This window comes from Xiphias gladius, chromosome 20, assembly GCF_016859285.1.
Source record: "Xiphias gladius isolate SHS-SW01 ecotype Sanya breed wild chromosome 20, ASM1685928v1, whole genome shotgun sequence".
NCBI classification, from domain to species: domain Eukaryota; kingdom Metazoa; phylum Chordata; class Actinopteri; order Istiophoriformes; family Xiphiidae; genus Xiphias; species Xiphias gladius.
The window spans coordinates 21,719,949-21,737,589 of record NC_053419.1 but is presented as its reverse complement, the minus strand read 5'-3'; the positions used below and the strand labels follow the sequence as shown (position 1 = coordinate 21,737,589).

General features: G+C 44.6%; 1 protein-coding gene across 4 annotated transcripts in view; it reads left to right on the top strand.

The window, feature by feature from the left end:
- Positions 1–836: 836 nt before the first annotated feature.
- Positions 837–17,641, top strand: part of pde8b (phosphodiesterase 8B) — a 39,409-nt gene continuing 22,604 nt past the window's right edge. For 2 of the 4 annotated variants that reach the window (XM_040157424.1, XM_040157422.1), the window contains exons 1-3: positions 837–1,118; positions 11,911–11,967; positions 17,055–17,245. In XM_040157424.1, coding sequence (XP_040013358.1) covers positions 837–1,118; positions 11,911–11,967; positions 17,055–17,245 — 530 coding nt within the window. Of the gene's footprint in view, positions 1,119–4,241; positions 4,245–11,910; positions 11,968–17,054; positions 17,246–17,641 lie in introns of all 4 variants that reach the window. The other 2 variants (XM_040157425.1, XM_040157423.1) reach the window with 2 other exon arrangements.

The following is a 17,641-nucleotide window of genomic DNA, read 5'->3' as shown; positions in this document are numbered from 1 at the left end:
ACACTTAGACAGCCGCACCGTTTTGAGAAATTCATGACACATAAGATTCTATCGAGACATCTAGATAAAAACATAGGCTTAAAGAGAAGGCGGGTAGTGGTTTCGGCAGTAAGTGGTTATTCCTCAAGCCCCCGTTACTTCGTACAGCATAGTGAGACCCTCAACTGAACCCTGGAGTCAGGGCATGGCCCCCTGGGAGATTAGAGGGTTATGATGGAGAGATAGAGCTGATATAATGTCAGTGTGATGCAGAGAGGGAGAGGGAGAGGGGGGTGGGGTGGGGGGGGTGGACCGTGGCCAGTGATCGGCAAGCGGAATAACTAAAGTAGAGACACAGAAGAGATTTCACGAAGCCAGTTACTCTCCACAGGCCAAAAACGGCGAGCGTGTCACAGAGGATGAGCGGAGATACAAAGCCGGATATGAGCAGCCAGGTGGTTTAGTCCATTTAGTCCATCTAGTCATTTTATTCATTAGTCCGGATCATTTCATAGATGCGCTAGCGGGTGGTACCGGCAATCACCGAGGTCGGGATTATAGCCTCGAACACGTCTTGTCCTAAATATGATGTCAAATTCCCAAATCCTACAATAGCGGAGGCTGAGGAGGAACCGGATCCACGGGACGCATGAATTAAACCCTCATCTGCACCTCACGTTTCCCTCCCTTAATGTGCTCCAACGGAGGTGTGTGGAGGAGAGAGCGATTCGAGCCCGCAGCCGATGCCCGGAGAAAACAGCAGCCTGAGTGCAGGCAGCTGCGGACGACAGGAAGGTGGTACCCAAGCGTCGGTGTTTATTATCTGGGATCTGACTCCGGAGGCGCGTCGCTGAGGTATGGGCTGCGCTCCCAGTATCCACGTCTCTCAGAGCGGGGTGATCTACTGCCGAGACTCAGACGAATCCAACTCCCCCCACCAGACCACCACCATCTCTCAGGGCACCGCGGCCACGCTACACGGGCTCTTCATCAAGACCGATGCGGCCGAGACCATCCCCTCCGTCATCACCTACCAGAGCCGGCACTCGCGCAACAACTCGTACCGGGATCGCAGGGAGAACAGCGGAGGGCACGTCTGCATCGAGGCCGAGACGCAGACCAGCCACACCAGCGTCAAGGTACGGTACGGCAGGGCGCGTTTAAACGAACCAGACACGCTGTGCTGGCACAGGCACGGCATCATCAAAATCACACGTGAGCAGGCCTTTGTTTGTTTGTTTGTTTTGTTTGGTGTCTGGGGAGGCCCGAGCCTGCTGGTCAAATCACAGTTCTGCAATTTATTCAGTCTCCTCTCATTCATCGTCTGGATCAAATGCTCCCCGCAGCCAGCCATTAGTGTGCAGGGGTGACTGCACTCTAATGTACCGCTGACATGACAGTGGTTGTGATGGTGGAAGGTTTGAGACATGCAGCGTGTTGCATCGCCCTCATAGTTCCACAAGCCCTATATAAACATCTCTAGTTCTTTACAACACGGCATGACGTGGTTGCAGGAAGATATATGGACACATATGGACACGCAGGGACAAGCATTTATTGATGCACGTTATTTGTCAGCGATCATAGTTCCTCCAGTGAAGAGACGTTTTATTATAACTGTATTTTGGTGTGTTGTCAGTCGTTGTCCGCTCCATACCACGGCCTCTCGAGTTCCCGCAGGAGGAGTTATAGTTGTCGAGGAAAACATGAATAAACGCTTACGCACACGTTTAAGTACATTATAGTGTGTTTGTTAAATGTTACACGCTGCTTTATAAATGCTAAAGAAGCGATGTCGAAGTGTAGCTGTCAAAACTTGATGTATAAAGAACAAATTGGACGCTACAGGTTTTGACCACTCCATGCGACTCGGAAGTTTGGAGGAAGTTGTCCCAGAAATCCCTTCTTTGCATTTGCCTCACCGTCAGCTCTCTCAGGAGCCAGTAGAGTCCAGACTCTGTGCCCTGCTACAAAAGTTTGTCCACGGGCATGTTGCTCATTGTCCCGGCACAGCCCCGCGCCCCTGAGACAAAGGTTCCCTGACACAGGGCCCACTGTCAAATGAGCACGGATGTGCACCCACTTGGTTTGGTTCCTAGGCAACAAGGCACGGAGAGTGTCCATCAAAGCGCCAAAAGTCCCACCGGACAGTATACGGTGCCGACAGCTTCTGCTGTTAATGCCGTAGCAGAGTAAAGAACCGTTTTTGTGCTTTTACGTGGCAGTTTGCCTCCAAGCTGAAGCCCGACAAAATGAGAGATGCCGTCCAGTTAAGCATGGTAGACGGTGGAGGTGATACGCTCTTAGCCCAATAATCTAAATAATCAGGTTATAAAGTAAAAATTAACGTAGTTATTAGGTTACCAGCTCATTACATCCATCATGGGAGATGACTGATGACCTAAAGCAAAAATCAACTAGTTTTGGAGAAAACAAAATAACCTGACTCACGGTGCAGTTACTTGCTTTTTCTGGAGCTTTTCAACCGCATGTTAAGGTCTCACTCCGCGGACAGAGTTCGTCACGACAAATGAGCAAAGCACGATGAAAACTTCAGAAAAAGAAGCCCACAAGTGGGCCCTGACGTTGAGATCTTCTTTTGTCAAGAATGAACTTTGACACACAGAAATCTACTTAGTCGTTATGTAATAGCTCATTACATTTAACATGGGAAATGCTCTTAACATATGATAAACCAAACTGATAAGTAGAAATAAGCTCGTAATTAAGTTAATACGTCAAATCTTCGTCTTAAAACATCCGAGTTAAAACTGAGAACGGCACAGTCCTGCTCAGCAGCTCTCATTCTGTGTTTGGGAAGTGTTTAAACTTGCGGAGTTGTGTACACGTCCTGTCATATAAATTGAGCTGCTCTTTCCTCGCTGATGGATCCCTCTCATGAGGGAGCATGTGAACAGATACTTCCTTATATTTATGATCGAACCCTAGAGGATATAGCTGTGTTTTGTTATGGAATAGTGCAGCAGATGATCATATCATCAGACCTCCAGAACAGATTAACCCATTCAGGCCCTAGATAAGATTTGGACCCTTTTACCAAACAAAAAACACACATCTTACAATTCTACCCTTTTTTGTACCATTTGATTTTTGTAAACTATACTTTTGGCGTTTGGTTTAAAAGCTGGTGTTATTTGACATTTGTAGATCTGTTTTTTTTTTTTTTTAAAATATAGTGTAGTTAATATGATTCTGGACTGAGCTTTTAGCCGTAGGCGCTCTACCAGTCCCAGGCTCTATAAATCCTACTTTTCATTTTTTTTCTTACATATGCTTGTTTTGTCTGGTCCCGGTATGGAGGAAAATTTGCACCGTGTGAGTCACTGGATTGAATGAAAATATTTAGTCCTCCCAACAGGATGCTCCCCATCAGCAGCTAAAATCACAGAACACGATGCAACATCTTAATAATATTCAAGTCCGGCATTTTGAGTACCTTTATACATTAGTGTCATGAGTTCAGGATGGCATATAGTGTGTGTGTGTGTGTGTGTGTGTGTGTGTGTGTGTGTGTGTGTGTGTGTGTGTGTGTGTGTGTGTGTGTGCGCGTGTGTGCGTGTGTGTGTTGGTTTGTCAGCTGTTCCTTTGCTCTCCCTCAGTCCCCCTCTCTCTCCGAGGACTGAGAGAGGATCAATGATACCATTTATTATTAAAACCATCTGCCTTTCCCTGCAGGATCTTGATCATCTGCCATAGTGTTGATCACGCTCCCATTGGTGTGTGTGTGTGTGTGTGTGTGTGTGTGTGCGCGCACTCATGTGTGTGTGTTTGCATGTTTATATAAACAAGTCATTTGTTTACCCCTCTGGTCAGTACGGCAGGGGTGTCAGCAGTCACAAGTGGAGGAGCTGATGCTGGTGGCCTGTACAGATATCCTCCCAGGGCCCCTTCCACAGTCACTGACTTATAAGAATATACAGAAGGGAGCATGAATAAGCAGTTTCTCAGCATCGATGCAACCACCTCTCGTCCAGACTTACCGAAGTTCAGCACAACCACAATACAGGTTCTGCGTCCTGAAACAGAAGTGAACACCTTAACAAACTAATTGAATGAACGCAGTCCTTCTAACCTGACGCTAGTTTTATAGAAAGTATCTTTACTGGCTTTTTTCTGTATTTGTTTATGTTGGCAAACAAAATGACATTCATTCAGAGTAGAAACGGAACGATAACACAAACAGCGTGTGGGACAGGTGACAAAAGGCACGGTTTCTCCGGTGGAAGAAAACAGGTCGGCAGCAAGTAGCAGCACGAAAGACCAATGTCATGATAAGAAGAAACATTAGTCAGTCAAAATCTGGTTGGAGATGGAAACTATAAGGTAACAATGGCAAACTCCTGTGGAACAATTGCTGATTTCAGCACATAGATTTTGAAAGATCAAAATTCGTTCTGATCTTGAATCCGTGGGCCCTTCTTGCACAGCTGTCCAGAGTGTACGCAAAGCCCATAGCCTTTGTGATGTCCCGAAAACAAGTCCGGAGCAGTGCAGGCATTGCATTCTCTCATGCATTCACATTTGCATGGTACCATTGTGTTACATAGTCCTCTGCTATTTGAGAGAGACCATGAAGGAACTGGAACTGCTTTCACACTAAACCCGAGAACTCTTTTTTCCTAACTGTATCCGTCCTCTCCAAGCCCAAGTTTTCACACTGAAGAAGGGGTTTCTCAAAAATGCTCTCCACAGAGAATAAATTTGAATCTGTTTTTGTGTGGACAAGGGAAAATTAGCTGTCGGAAAAATGCTGGCGTAAGTCCGCTCAGACACCTATGTGGGCTATTAAGCTGTAATATGAGGAAGACAGCTTTCTGGTTCCCGTATCCTCTCTGTGAGCATCATTTTAAATGCCAGTGTTGAAAAATCCTGAATCCTGCCCAGTCGGGGGCGGGCGGGACTTTACCTCGACCTAACAAGTATACTCAACACCCTGCATGGCAGATTACACAATACAGGTGTTGTCGCTGTTCATCTGTATTGATGTTTATTTTGTCTGAGAGCATGACGATCGTAAAACGGCGATTTGATCGACAGCACAAGCTCAGGGATACAAGTTAAGCTGGGTAACAGGGAACATTTCAGCGGCAGTCCAATCACCATTCCTTTTGCTTGTTAAAATGTCCGACAGAAGATAAATAGGTAAATGAGGCCACTTTGCGACTGTGGGTACAACAAGTGGCTACGGAGAGCAGCAGAGGACACGGCGGAGTTTTTAATGGAACATGAGACATTCTGATGTTTTAGCATTTCAGTGTGGACAGAGATCTTGACCTGTAAGGACGCACATCGTTTTAAGCGGTGTCTGGAGATGTAGCCGGCTAAGAGTGGACGTAGTCTGAGCCTAGATGGAAGAGGAGGTGTGTGAGAGCAGGCTGTGAAGTGGAAAATAGTTTGGATGTTGGACTGAGACAACTGTTTACATGCAAAGAAGTTCCTGTAGGTGTGTGTTTACATGCATGTTATCTCACTGGAGCACTGTCGGATTTTTTATTATTTATAGTCATGTTTCCATGCTCTTTTTTTTTTTTTAATTGCTTTGATCAGGGATGGTGCCACTTACAGGGTTTGAGGACACGAGATCTTTGTATTTCAAATTGAGGACTTGATTTTAAAAATGGACATCTGATAGTTTGTGCTGTTCTGTAGATAAAGTCTTAATTGAAGTTTGAGCCTGCTTGAGACTGATTCAGATGCTGCAGAATTCGGGGGAAATTCCAAACCAGATTCGTGCAAGGCAATTGGGGAATAGCAACCAATAACAAATTGCCAAAATAAATATTGAAATAATCAGGCAGAGTCTTGACTAGGATTAGCCTGGATACTCGATCATATGCCAGTGTATCCCAGCGTACCCTGGGCAAAAGTTATTGCAGCTCACGATACACTGATATTCACAACTTTGGGCAAACTACTCTCCAGTCCACATGCATGTCTTTGGACTAGAGCCCGACCAATACTTGTTTTTTGTAGGCCGATGCTTATGTCGTTATTTTTGTTGAGTTCAGTCTGGACCAGAGTGGTGGACCGACTGATCCAGATCGCCATACCTAGGACCATGGCTGAAAATGAACATGTCACTTCCCGTTGGTGGACAAACCATGCTATGGAGACACCGTTTCTAAATGGCCACAAACATATATTTGACATTTCTGTACTGACTGACTGTACCAACCATATATGCGTTAAGCTAATATCGGCCAATATTCCGGCCCAGCTGGTTTATTGGTCTCATTCTACTTTGGAGTGTGGGAGGAACTTTGAGCAGACAGGGGCAATCACTTATGATGGTTTACCAGGCTAAACACAATAACTGCACATTATCTAATAAAGCAGAGTAGAAAGTGTTAGAATAGGAGCTCTTTTGCACGAGAATCTTGAATTATTTTCAACGCTGAATGTCAAAAACCCATCAGAAAAAAGAGGCTTTAATCTGCAGTTACTGTTATGTTAGCTATGTACGGTAATGTCCTATTATTGGTAGGCTAATCATCAAATCTGAAAGTTCAGCCAAAAAGCCCGCTCACACGACGAAGCTAACCCACGTCAAAATATCAGTTGATCAGCGAGAGCTTATCACGTCTAAAGGATAAGAAAGATGGTAACTGTAGCCGTGTAGAGACGGAGGCTGACGTCAAGTGAGCCTAGGCCCTAGAGAAGGCCGCCTGCATCGCAGATAAGCTTGAGGCCTTGTTGCAAGGACTGCGATTCACGTAAACACCAAGGCCTGCCGTTAAACACGATGAGTAATATAATACGATGAAAGCCAACTGCTTTGTATTTATCTGGCATTATCCAAAATAAATCAAGTAATGTTTCACTGTCGGTTTAGATACAGACGAAAGTGACACAATGCATAGGATCAAAAAAGAAGATTTAGCCCTGCCCCGAAGGCCACAGTGACGTCGTTCTGTATCATTTCTGATTTCTAAACAGTCTGCTGAGTTTCAAAGTACGAGCCTCACACAAGGTCAAGTCTTGATGAGAAATGCACCCCTCTTTGTCACTTCCTCAAAATGATTAGACATTGGCCTATGAATGTAAACAACCCTTTCTGTTCTCAGGCCGTAATGTAAACTAACTTGTCATCTTTATAATCTACAATCATTGTAAACAGTGAAAACACCTTCAAAAGAGTACATTAAACATACTCTAACTTTGTTAAGTTTATTGCATTCTGAAGAATAAACTGCGCTATTATATGTGAAATGAAACGATGGAGTAGGCCTCCACAATGAGAGCAGTGTTTAATCTGTGTCCTAACAATGTGTATACAGTATATCCAATGACATGATATACCTGGGCCCCTGTAAGTAAGTAAGTAAGTAAGGAAGGGCTTATTTATACAGGACCCTCCAAAGCTAACATTACGAAGTGCTTCACAAAAACAGACAATAGAATTAGCTGAAACGACTCCAGGAGGAAGGCAGCTCCACGGCACGAAAAGCTTTAGCAAGTTAGCAATTAGTTGAAGATCTGAGTCAGAGGTTTTCCAAAAGCGAGGCATGCCTCGCCAGCGGGGCGCAGGATTCGTTGGGAAGAGGGGGTGCAGAGGGTGAGGTGTGAGGCGAGGATACTGCTCGAGGTGAAAGGGACAGGTGCATGGTGCAGAGTCAACAGTTGCTGCAGCAGCTGTGACACACGGCTCAGTCAAATCTAAACACACAGACATGATAGAAGGATTTTTAGATTCTGTGTGACTCACACTTCCCAAGGTTATCTTTAGCTCCGACGTCCGTCACAAATCGTCTGTGAATCCGCTTGGAAATCGCAGCAAAGAAGGCGCTCCGGGAATGAACTCCAGACCTCCAGAGCTTGACAGTCCTCATGGTTTTAAGTTTTCTTCAATATCACAGTATTCCTGTGATCGTTGTCTGTGTATCTATGGGTAAACTGCAAACAGGGGCAACCAACGTACTTTTAACGGCGCCTAAACATCAACAAATATAGAGAGCTCAAGCCCATAGCTAACTCCCTGACTCCATGGCAACGTTATACATCCTGTTTGCGGCCCTAAATTATGGAAAACTGTACTGTGGTGACATGACAGTGTTGGTGGGGGGAGGGCGTAGTTGTCTGGTTTTTCTCGGGGGGGTGGCACAGTGTTAGATTTTGAAGAGAAAAGTCAATGCACAACATGTACCAGACTTACACCGCCAATGTACAGCACCATCTTACCAGACACTATCACTGTAATATTGAGAGTGTGGTTTGGATCTAGTTTCGGATGAGTTCAGTTTCTAGTTGAAGATTTTAGCTTATTATTAATGTTCATTTATTGCCTATCTGCCTCGTTGAGTGTCCTCACAGTATGTTTTAAATAAAGTAGATCTACTATATATGTTCATGATTTGAGCTAATCTCAAAAACATGTCTTTGTAATCTCACAAAGAAAATTACAACTGTCTTTCACTTTGGTTTAGTTCTTCTTTTCTCTCTTTCTTCCTTCTCTCAACTCATGCCTTTCTTCCGACTTTCCAAAAACTCTGGCATCTAATTTCTATCCACTTTCTCATCTCTTTTTGAATACCTCTCACCCCTTATCTGTCTCTCCTCACCTGCCTCTCTTCCGAATCCCTACGAATCAAGCGTACAAGCCCACTTTCGGCCTTTTCTCATTCTTCTCCACATCCGTCCATCTTGATTCTGCCACTCATCTTACCTCTCAAAGGCTCTTGTCTGTGTACTCTATCCTGAATCTTCCTTCACTTCCTTACCCCCTCCGGTCCATAAGGATTTTGTCACCCGCTCTAAGAAGAGATGGTGTCCTAGGACAACCTCCCCCAACACTTCCTCCATCATCTAACTCCACTGACCGATCTCTGTCCAAGTTGCTCCCTCAGTACCGAGCTGTCCCCATTTCTACCACCTTCCTTCCTGTTCTGTTTCACATCTGGCTGTGTTGTCCTCAAGTAAAACAGAATTGCTCGTTTTCTCATGAAGCCAACCCTCAGCCACACTGATATATTTGGAGTCTGTGCTTCTTAATTGTCGTCGCTGACACGCTCGGTCCCCTCAGTCTTTTACCTTCAGAACTGACCCATTAGCTGCTCCTTACTGACTTGAGGGATCTCCAGCTCGGCACTCCCTCAGGTCCTCTCTTAATTAATTGACCTAATTTCTTTCCACCGTTCGACCGTACCATGATCACTGACAACACTAAGAATCTCTCTATGCCTAAAGAGAAACAATTGTCATGTGAGGTCCACAGGATTTTAACGACACAATCCCGCAAGTCTGCTAACCTCAGCAAACGACCCCAGACAGACGCATCGTATCCTTGGGCTTCTCCAACCTTTCTGATTCCATACAGCCTCCCCTAGTGAGGGATATATGCTCTACATTTTGGATTACCACCTAGAGCAGTACAAAATGTTTAAATGAACAGTAAGTCCTCCGAATTCAATGACAATGTACCGTATGTATTTTGCAGTTGCCTTCTTGAGCAACAAAAGTCTGTGAGGCATCCCCGATCTGACGTGCCGTTTGGCAGGATTACATCATTTGTCGGTGACCCATCACTGTTGCAAAAATGATTCTGATCTTGCGCTTCCGCGGTAAAGGTTCGGTTAGGTTTAGGTACAAAAATGTCTCTGTTTGGGTTAAAATACTTGGTTAAGGCTAAGGAACGATCTCCCGTGTCAGAGTCTGACATTTTGCAGACGCATCCAACCAGCGCGACCACATCCCTCTGCAGGATTTGTGGTTCTATAACAATGTCACGCCACTTCCTCCTTGGCTGCTGAAGAGCCATAGCTTAGAGCTTACTTATGATAAGGTACTGCCAGTCACTTACCACTTCCTTCAGCTTGCTTAACAGTAGAAGACGTAATCATTGTCTTCATTTGAGGATTTTTAATGTGAGGCAGCTCCAGGAAGTGTTTTGTTTGTATCAACGGCATAAAAACATCACAAACAGCCTTCCCACACCTACTTCCCAATAGCTGTTGCTCTCATGCTCCAGCTGTGCTGAAATTCAGGCAGGCCTGTCTTTGATTTGCATTCGCAAAAACAAAAAAAAGCCCATCTCTGCACAGGAGATGAGGCATACAGTATTACTGGGAACATTATGCCGTCATATTTTAAGACCCTGAACAATTCTATTTCTCAGTCAGCTTGTTACTATGAGTGATTGGTTCTACAGGAACAGAACAATTTCTGCATTTCTCAGTTCATCCTAATGTAACCACACCCACGCAGTCCTGATCAAGCAGATAAAGTTTCTGAGGGTTAAACTCGCAATACATATGGTCTAAGGATGTGCTTTTTCTCTGGTCTTTCACATCCAATAATGTTCACTTTGCATCTGCTCTTTAAATCTGAAAAGGTGAAAGGCCCAACACGGGAAAATATGTCTAATGGCGTCATAGCCAGTGTCTGTGTGTGTGTATTATTCTGAGTTTACACGGTTCCGTTTTTCTCTGCTTTAACGGATTCATTTCTTTTAAAATGGTGTTGTTGTTTATTCCACATTTCACCCACAAGAGGTAGACAGAATAATGTGAACACTACATAAAAAAAGTACTTTAAAACTAAGTCACCATCACGGTCCCAAATGGGGATCTCTACATGCCAGTTCGTAATATTTGTCAACCTTGTTTATACTGTAGTTTGTGTTGTTGTTTTATTATATTGCTCTATTAGTTTGTTCATACATGAAGCAACATGCATGGTACCCAAAATGAGGCTATTGAGGTTTTTCTCGTGTAGCGCCCAAAGGCTGTTGATGACGTTAGTGGTTGGTAGTGGCTAGTTGAGACTAGATGTGGGTTGAGGTAGGTCCACCTTTAAGCCTATTTACCACTGACAAATACTACTGCAATGACGAGATGACCAACTCCTGTCTACCTGACTGCTTTGGTCATACAGCTTCTCTGTGGCTGTGAGTACAGTTTGTGCGTAGCATCTATTATTATGGAGCTTGTGCCTCAAGTAGAATTGACTGACCCCCCCCCCCTCTCCTCTTTTTGTGGATACCTCATAGATATTTATCTTCAGCTGGAGAGAGACCTTAATCTGGAGGATTCCCCTGTGGGTTATGAGTGTGTGTTTATGAATATGTTACCGGCAAAAACAACATATTCTAACAAAGCCCCCGCAGTGAGAAAAATGACTCGCCAACACAGGACTCGCGGAAAAATAACCGTACAATTGATGGTTAATTCCCTGGCATGACACGGGGCTGATGTGGCGTCCACGATGATACAGTATGTTATGGTACACAGCTGATTCACTGTGTGTTTCAAGTGCGGTGTAAGGGACATGTGTGTGCATGCATATGCTCGGAGGAGGCACATGTAGCTGAGTTGCTTATTCACACCAGAATGACGCATGTGATTAAGAGGCCTGTCGACGCCGCCCGGACAAGCTGCAAAAACACACACATATATACGGCACAGTGTGCGATGCTCCCGCAGTAGGATTATGCAAGTAAACCTATCAGTTCAATCTGTGGCTGGCTGCTAATACTTTCTAAAGAGGGTTTTCAGCGGAGAGCTCCATTCTGGGCGCTAATACGGCATGTAAATATCCATGTGTACAGCGTAGGAGAGGCGATCACTGAATCTGAAGTAAAGAATCCACGTGTGCGGGTATTTGTTGTTTTAGGAGGTTATTTCTATCCTGTTCTACTCCAGACATCTGCCTTTCTAAGAGGAAGTACTTCGATTATTTGTCTATGAAGTCTTAAAACTGAAAGTAGGAAGTGAGAAAGAAGATTAAAGGTGGTGAAGTGCAACAGGGACAGACAAGGTTGCAATGTGCCAATATGCTTCTGGACATCAATGGTAAAATGGTAAGAAGTGTTCACAGCTTTTTTTCGGTTTGCGTGTGTGTGTGTGTGTGTGTGTGTGTGTTTTTATGTGCTCGGTTTGTGATAGTTATTCACACATTCTCATCTGTTGCCTGCAGGTTTCAGGTTCAGAAGAATGTGTAGGACCTATGAGACTGACTCAAGAGCCAATTCAGGTAAGAGTAACACAGACTTTGTAGCATCTGGAAATCATTTTACTCACTACTAGTGTTTAAGGGATGCTGTTTGATGTTAACAGATTTATTTCTCAATAGTATACAGTTAGTCCAATAAACATTAATGTCCTTCAGTCCGACATCAATTATTTGATTTTACCTGTAGAAAACAGTTTCCATTTAAACTAGGGAGCAATCACCATGAGACTTGTATTCTTGTGCTGTGTTCGGGTCACTCTAGGATTTTGCTGTTTTTCTACTTGGAAACCAGTTACTTTGAAACCAGTTATTAGTGGTAAATTCAGTAGGCTGTTGGAAGCTGATTAGCTGACCTAAATGTCTTTTAACTCCAATCTTGTATCGTAGGAGAACATTGACATAATCTACCAATAGAATCTTAAAGGACAGGTTCGCAATTTAGTCAGGTTCCGATATGAACAATGAAATAGGTTTTCGCTTGCTGTAATCATTCCTCCCGTTTATACGGACATTTAAAGATTTCTCCTAATGTGGTTTCAGTGTAAGTGATGGGGGACAAAATCCACGGTCCTCGTTCTGTGAAAAAATGCATTCAAAAGTTGATCTCAAGCGGTTTAAGTTAGTCAAATCAAAGGTACAATCTTTTTTAGTGCAAAAGTCCCTCATTAAAAAAAACATTGTGAGTCCAGACTTTAAAGAATATCTCCTGCAGGTTGTTTTGATTGATTTAAAAGGTATAAATACCAATTATGGATGGATTTGGATCCTGCGCTTCGTTTTCATAATATGGGCCAAGACTGGAACAATCCTAAGAAACACATGTTGCGCTGTATGACCTGTTTGCCGAGCTTGCATTTCATTAATTGTACAGTAAATTCATGGCTCTGAGAGGGTGTTGGATTTGCGTGAAGGTCAAGTGTTCACCTCAAACTGCTTACAGACACCTTGTCTGTCCGGCTCCTGGGGACAATCCTGCTCGGATCCCATCTTGCCCGTCCAGAACTTGAGAATATTGCAAGGTTAGGTAAGGTTGAGTCACGGATTGTCTGTGCTCATCCTTCTCTGGTCAGGGATTACGACATGTGCTAGTCAGATTTTGCCCTTATGTAAGAAAGAAAGTAAGAGCTCCTGGAGGTTACCAGCTGGTTGAGATGCAGGTACTACAAAGCATTCCTCTGTTCTGGCAATTTCTATGTCAGGAATCAGCTACTTTATTAGGTGCTTGTTTATTGCTTTGATTTAATTTGCTTTGGTTTGAGCTGTGCTGGTTTGTCTGATCTCCAGGGGTTTCTGAGTTCAGCTCAGTTCCCACTCCAGTGCAGTGATGTTAGAGGCCTGGCATGCCACTCATGTTCATGCTGAGCTACAGTATCCTGCTCTATCCCTTCAGCCCCCTCCTCCTCCTCCTCCTCCACCCAGTCCTCCTCCTCCTCCTCCTCCTCGTCCTCCTCCTCCTCCTTATTCACCATGCCAAATAACATCGCACCAGGACTCTCTGGCAGCGTGCAGGCAGGTGGAGGGGACCAGAGGCTTTATTAAAAAGACTTCTAAGATCTCGTCTCATGCCCCATAAAACCCTTAAACTGCTCTCCCAAAGCAGCACACTAAAGTTGTACTTCCAGCCTTCTTCTGGATCCCTGACCTAACCTGACCCTGTCCTGCTTCGCTCCTTCCACAGGAACGGAGAGATGAAAAGAGAGAGATAAAATGCTCAGCAGGAGAGAGTTATATATTGTGAGTTTTCTTTGACGTTTACTGTTAACTGCCTCACAGCCCTGGAGAATTTCAACCTCTCAAGATACCCCGTCCTGCACCTTATCTAACGATTCATGTGTTTCACTCACTCCACAGAGAAGTGAAGGTAGAACAGCACGCGTATATTTCCCATGCACGTACCTGCAGTGTATATATATATGTCTTGTCATTCTGCTACTCTAACCTTTTTGGGTACCCACTGTTGTTTTCCTAAAGGACGCTAGCATTATGTAGAACTTTCACTTTTTTTTTTTTTAATTTCTGAAACGATTTGCCTATTAATCGATCAGATCAACGGAAAATGAATTGGCAAAAATTTTTATAAATATTTGATTGTAATTTTTTCATCAAAACTGCCAAAAAATCACTGGTTCCAATTTTTTTTCCAATGTAAAACTGTGTTGGTTTACGGCAAAGTCCGATCAAAATCTCTCCTGGGGGGGTCCTGCACACGGTCAATTACTTGTCCTAACTTTATGACTTTAAAGTGCCCGTAGACCAACAGCACCGGGGGAAAGAAAACACCAATCAGAGGGCACCAGCAACACCTCCCTGGCATCCATACAAACAATGAGGACAATGAGCTCGTATTTTTAAATTTTGTTCATAATTTTCAGAAAGTGGCCTGATTTTTGGTGTAGTTTAATAACACAAAAACTTAAATCCTGAAAAAGAAAAAAAAAAGATGGAAAAATAGAAACACAAGATTCTCAGTGGGCCCCCTCAACGTTCGTGTACTGTACTATCACTGTGCGGGAGAGATTACACTCCCGCACAGATAAAGTGCTCAAAGCTAGTTAGCCCACTGACACCTCTGTGGGAGTCTCTCGTCGTCAGATGGCATCTGGCCTGGGTGTGCAAACATGGCGGATTAACCTCTGAACTCTGAAATTGTGAGTCAGCTCGCAGCAGGAGTCAGGCACCCCCGTGCCAACTGAACGCTCGCTGTAGGGTGTTTTCAAATAGACGGTGAGGCCAATAAGTGAGTGCGTCATTTGCGCAGCTAAGTATGTTAAAATCAAAAAATATGGATTTACTCTAAGGACGCCGTCACCAGGTAGTGGTGTAAACATAAGTTCATTTGTTTAGAACTTAACAGCGAGTTACATGCGAGGAAGTGTCTGTGTGTCGGAGACGGACATAATGGAGTGCAGCCATGTGTTTAAATGTGTTTGACTGGGCGCACGTCAGTTGGGGTATTAAGACCAACTGCGCCTCCTACCAGGCTTGTCGCCGGTGACATATTTGGGTGGCAGGTCAGAGATGTGTGTGGTCGGCGTCAGCCCAGGGTCGACTGGGTACTCTGTGTGTGGAATTTCACATGCTAGCACCATGGTTACACAAAGCAGTGCCATGGTTACACAAGCCAGCACGGGATCAAAGACTGTGGACCTTTCACAGGCCCTCACCAATACTAGCTCATTTTCTCCCTCTGTCCTCCTCCTCTTCTTTTACATCTTCCTCTCCTGCCGTTCTCACCTGTTCTTTTCCACGGTCCATTTTCAGTCTGCCCTATCTCCAGGTGTGAAGGACGGCGTAGCTAGATATCACACTACTCTTCCTGGTTTGAAAACTATGCAGGAAGTGTGGGGAGTCACGACTTTAGCTCTCGTCTCCTTTTTTCACCCACTGTCTCATTCGCTTTTCCCTCTCTCTCTGCTGCACCTCCATGCACTACCTCTGTCACTCAATCCTTTGTTGTCCTTAGAAGGAGTCAGAAGGTGATGCTGCTGCGAGGCAGAGCTGAATAGTGTTGGTTCTGGCTGCGGCCCAGCTGCCTGTGTGTGCATGGGAGCACGTGTGTCTCTACTGTACATGTCCTCCAGTGCTGTATTTCCTCACCACTGTACCAAAGGTGGCTGGTGTGCTCGTGGTCAAAACGCAGTGTGGGATCAAAAACACGAGTCCGCGCTCCGCAGGCTACAGGTCTGTTGGTGTGAAATACAGGATTCATTTGTGATTATGTGCAGCCCGGTTAAACGCTGACGTTTACATGATGCTGTCTGCATGGCTGTGTCATCCATCCATTTAAAATACCCCTATTGGGGATCGCGCAGAGGTGGCTGGAGTCTATCCCAGCGTGCACTGAGCAAGAGGCAGAGATGCCCCCTGCACAGGTTGCCAGCTTATCACAGGGAAAGCCAGCCAACAGATGAACGCGCTTACAGTTACAGGCAGTTCATACTGTCGTCTTCAATTCTCCTGAGATGTGCGTCTAGGGACCGTGGCAGGAAAAACCCTCATATAGTCGGAGAGAACATGCAAATTTCACACAGAGAAAACAGCAGAGCAGGCTGAGAGTGAAAAACCAGGACTTTCTTCCTGAGAGTTGACAAAGCTAATCACGTAGCCACCGCGTATTTTCTAGACATGAAAGTCAAAAACAACAACGAAAGACCCAAGTGAGTGAGGTGATAATGACTCAGCGTAAGTTATATACTCCAACGAAACCAGTCATCGCAGGTAGATGAAACATCCCTTGAAAAGACCTCGGAGCACTCTGAATTGAATGCCTCAAATCTCCCCGAATTTGCAAAGTTAGGAGACAGGATGCTGGAAAAATCCTTTAAATTGTTTTAAAACGCATCATTTTAAGAACAAATTAAGGAGCACAAGCAGCATTTAAGGCTTCACCTTGGTCTGTAAAGGATCCAATTCAGTTATTTTACCCCCTAAAATGACTCTTTCCATGTGTGCCTTCCAACTTCCATTTTACTCTGGACAACTTACAGGTCTTTTAAGGTATAAATTAAGCTGTTGACTGTTCTGAATATGAAGCCCATCCATTAGCTGTACCCGCTTATCCTTGAGGGTCTTGGAGGAGCTGGAGCTGATCCCAGCTGACATTATATAAGTCCCATATTTTTAAAGAAAAAACTCAAACCCCATAGGGTTTGTTTCCCTACATTCATAGCGGTCTGGCAGGCTAGCAGTGCAATAAGTCCTTGAGCTTTATGTCCAAAATTACTGAAAGGGTCTGACAATCAAATATAGTTCACCTTCGAAAGGGAGGCAGGTTTTAAAGGGTTAAATAACTCTGAACTGCTGTCACTTTGGAGGGTTTTGGAAATGAGCTCACTCTAATCACAAATTTACATTTTATTGGTCGTTAAAAAGGAGGTTTAGCAGTTCCACCAGTTACTTTTCAGCCTCATAAATGTCAGACAACTTGGTAGTGCTTCAACCTTGGTGTGAGTACTCTTTATTACAGCCAACGTCTGCGACGCTGGAGAATTTCCTGTCTGAGTAGTCAACGTGGCGTAGACCCACCAACATACAGTAAATATTCTATAATTATCTCAGTAGTAACATCCCCATCTCACCCAGACGTCCATTCCCTTCTGTCTCCTCAGGTCCTGCTGGTGTTCGCCAAGGAAGACAGCCAAAGCGACGCCTTCTGGTGGGCCTGCGACCGCGCTGGGTTCAGGTGTAACATCGCACGGACGCCGGAGTCTGCCGCGGAGTGTTTCCTGGACAAGCACCATGAGATTATAATCATCGATGGACGCCACTCGCGCTACTTTGAGCCTGAAGCTGTCTGCCGGTGAGCCTGAACTTTGTGACTGACGTCGCTCCTTTTGTATGGTTGCCTCCTGGCTTCATTTTAATGGACTGACACTTGCGGAATGTCCTTTCCTAGAAAATTACTTTAAAGAAATAGTTGGACATTTTGGGAAATACACTAATTTGCCCTCTTGCTTGGAGTTACATGGGAGGACTGATACCACACTCACGCCTCTACTGTAAATATGGCGATAATGGCCAGCAGCAGGTTAGCTTACCTTATAACAGAGACTGGAAACAGGAGGAAACAGCTAGCCTGGCTCTGTGCAAAGGTAACACAGTCCAACTACCAGCACCTCTGAAGCTCAATGATTAACAGATGCCTGACCAAGAAATAGTCTGGCACTGAAGCCCCTGTAGAACCACAACTTGATGT